Source organism: Puntigrus tetrazona, chromosome 21, assembly GCF_018831695.1.
Source record: "Puntigrus tetrazona isolate hp1 chromosome 21, ASM1883169v1, whole genome shotgun sequence".
Taxonomy (NCBI): Eukaryota; Metazoa; Chordata; class Actinopteri; order Cypriniformes; family Cyprinidae; genus Puntigrus; species Puntigrus tetrazona.
The window spans coordinates 13,155,935-13,157,994 of NC_056719.1; the positions used below are offsets into that span (position 1 = coordinate 13,155,935).

At 44.1% G+C, this 2,060-nt stretch overlaps 1 protein-coding gene across 1 annotated transcript in view; it reads left to right on the forward strand.

Moving 5' to 3' along the window:
• Positions 1-225: 225 nt before the first annotated feature.
• The window catches only part of LOC122326021 (protocadherin alpha-7-like), a 2,492-nt gene continuing 657 nt past the window's right edge, over positions 226-2,060 (forward strand). Inside the window, exon 1 of the mRNA XM_043220695.1 lies at positions 226-2,060. Coding sequence (XP_043076630.1) covers positions 377-2,060 — 1,684 coding nt within the window. The 5' untranslated portion in view covers positions 226-376.

Below are 2,060 nucleotides of genomic sequence, written 5' to 3' on the forward strand. Positions count from 1 at the left end.
GTTTTTTTTTTTTTTTTTTTACTATTAAGTCAAATAAATTGCGTAATGAAAATAACACTATCTAATGCTTTTGCTCAGACAATGCACTGCATGTTTCTTTAAGAATGTGCTATACACTGAAGTCCACCCGGTGTCAGTGCAGCATTAATGTTGCGAGAGAACCGATCTGCTTCTGATCACGTGAAAGCCATTGTTCTTCACTTGGGCAGCCTTCTGTGAGCGTGCTCTTCACAAGAAAAGACGCACGGACATGATTACGCTGGTGCTAAAGAATAGGGCCGTATTTTGAGTTAGATTTTCAGGTGTTTAAGACACACGAAATGCACGTTATTCAGTGTGCTGTTTAAGATTTGGACACATCGTTTCAATATTCGCGATGGGGGACAGAAAACCGCGACGCAAACTGGAGCGCTGGTGTATCATTCTTTGCCTATTTTTTATATTATGCGTCGAACTGAAGGTTTCAGCTCAGATAAGATACTCTATTCCAGAGGAGGTCAAAGAGGGAGCCGTTGTAGGAAATATTGCTAAGGATTTGGGTCTTGATGTCGGTCTGTTGGTGGACAGGCGATTTCGCATCGTTTCTGGATCTAAGGATGCCCCTTTCCAGGTAAATCTGAACAACGGCGCGTTGTATGTTCAAAACAGAATCGACAGAGAAGAGCTTTGTGTCGACAATAACGCCTGCCAAGTCAATCTGAAAATTGCTATCGAAAACCCCCTCGAAATTCATTACGTGGGCGTGGAGATCACGGACATCAACGACCATGCGCCCGCTTTCCCCGAGAAAGAACAGAGTTTAAAGATCGCAGAAAACACTTTAACCGGTGCTGACTTTCAGCTGCTAGCAGCCCGCGACCCAGATTCAGGATCGAATTCCCTTCGTACATACAAACTGAGCCACAACGAGCATTTTGAACTGGAAGTCAGAGACGGCGGAGAGGATAACAAGATCCCTATTCTCAAGCTGCAGAGAGCCCTCGATAGGGAGCGACGCGGTGATCACCATTTAGCGTTAACCGCCCTCGACGGTGGAAATCCACCGAAATCCGGCGTTATGAACATTACAATAACGGTGCTCGATATTAATGATAACAGGCCGGTGTTCACTAAAGACGCGTACACCGTGACCATCACTGAAAATCTTCCCTTAGGGAGTCTGATACTACAAGTGAACGCCACGGATGCTGATTTGGGGTTAAACGGTGACGTGCGATATTCTTTTGTAAGCAACCTGAAGAAAAAGGTTTACGATACATTTAAAATAGACAGCGATACAGGGGAAATTCGCGTTATAGGTGATGTTGATTTCGAAGACACTGAAATATACAGAGCGGACGTCACGGCCTCGGACAGCTCAGAGTCCCCCATGACGACAAACTGTAGAGTTATTATAAAAGTAACAGATATAAACGACAACAAACCAGAAATAGAGGTCACCTCTCTGTCTAATCTAGTAGCTGAGGATTCCAAACCAGGAACTGTTATTTCGCTTATTAGTGTATCGGATAGAGACTCGGGGGCTAACGGGAAAATAGTCTGCAGTCTCTCCGAGGGGAGTCTGTTTGAGCTAAAACCTTCTTTTCAGGAAAACATGTATTCGCTTGTGACGCAAAAGGCTTTAGATCGGGAGCTGGTTACTCATTTTGACATTTTATTAACTGTTACTGATCTAGGGCAGCCTCCTCTGTCCTCAGTAAAGACTTTAAGCATTGAGGTTTCTGACGTGAATGATAATAAACCAGAATTTCCTCAGAATCCCCTTGAGCTTTTTTTATTCGAAAATAATCCACCCGGCGCGTCGGTTTTTTCGGTTAGCGCGCATGACAAAGACACAAACGACAATGCTGTCGTTTCATATCATATAATTCGAGGTGATGGAGCAAAAGGCGATTTATCGTCATTCCTCAATGTCAATTCTGAAACCGGAGCTATCCATGCGTTAAAAAGTTTTGATTTTGAAACGATGAAAACTGGACAATTCCAGGTTCTCGCCACAGACTCTGGAGCTCCGTCTCTGAGCAGTAACGTGACAGTGAACGTGTTCATTCTGGATCAGA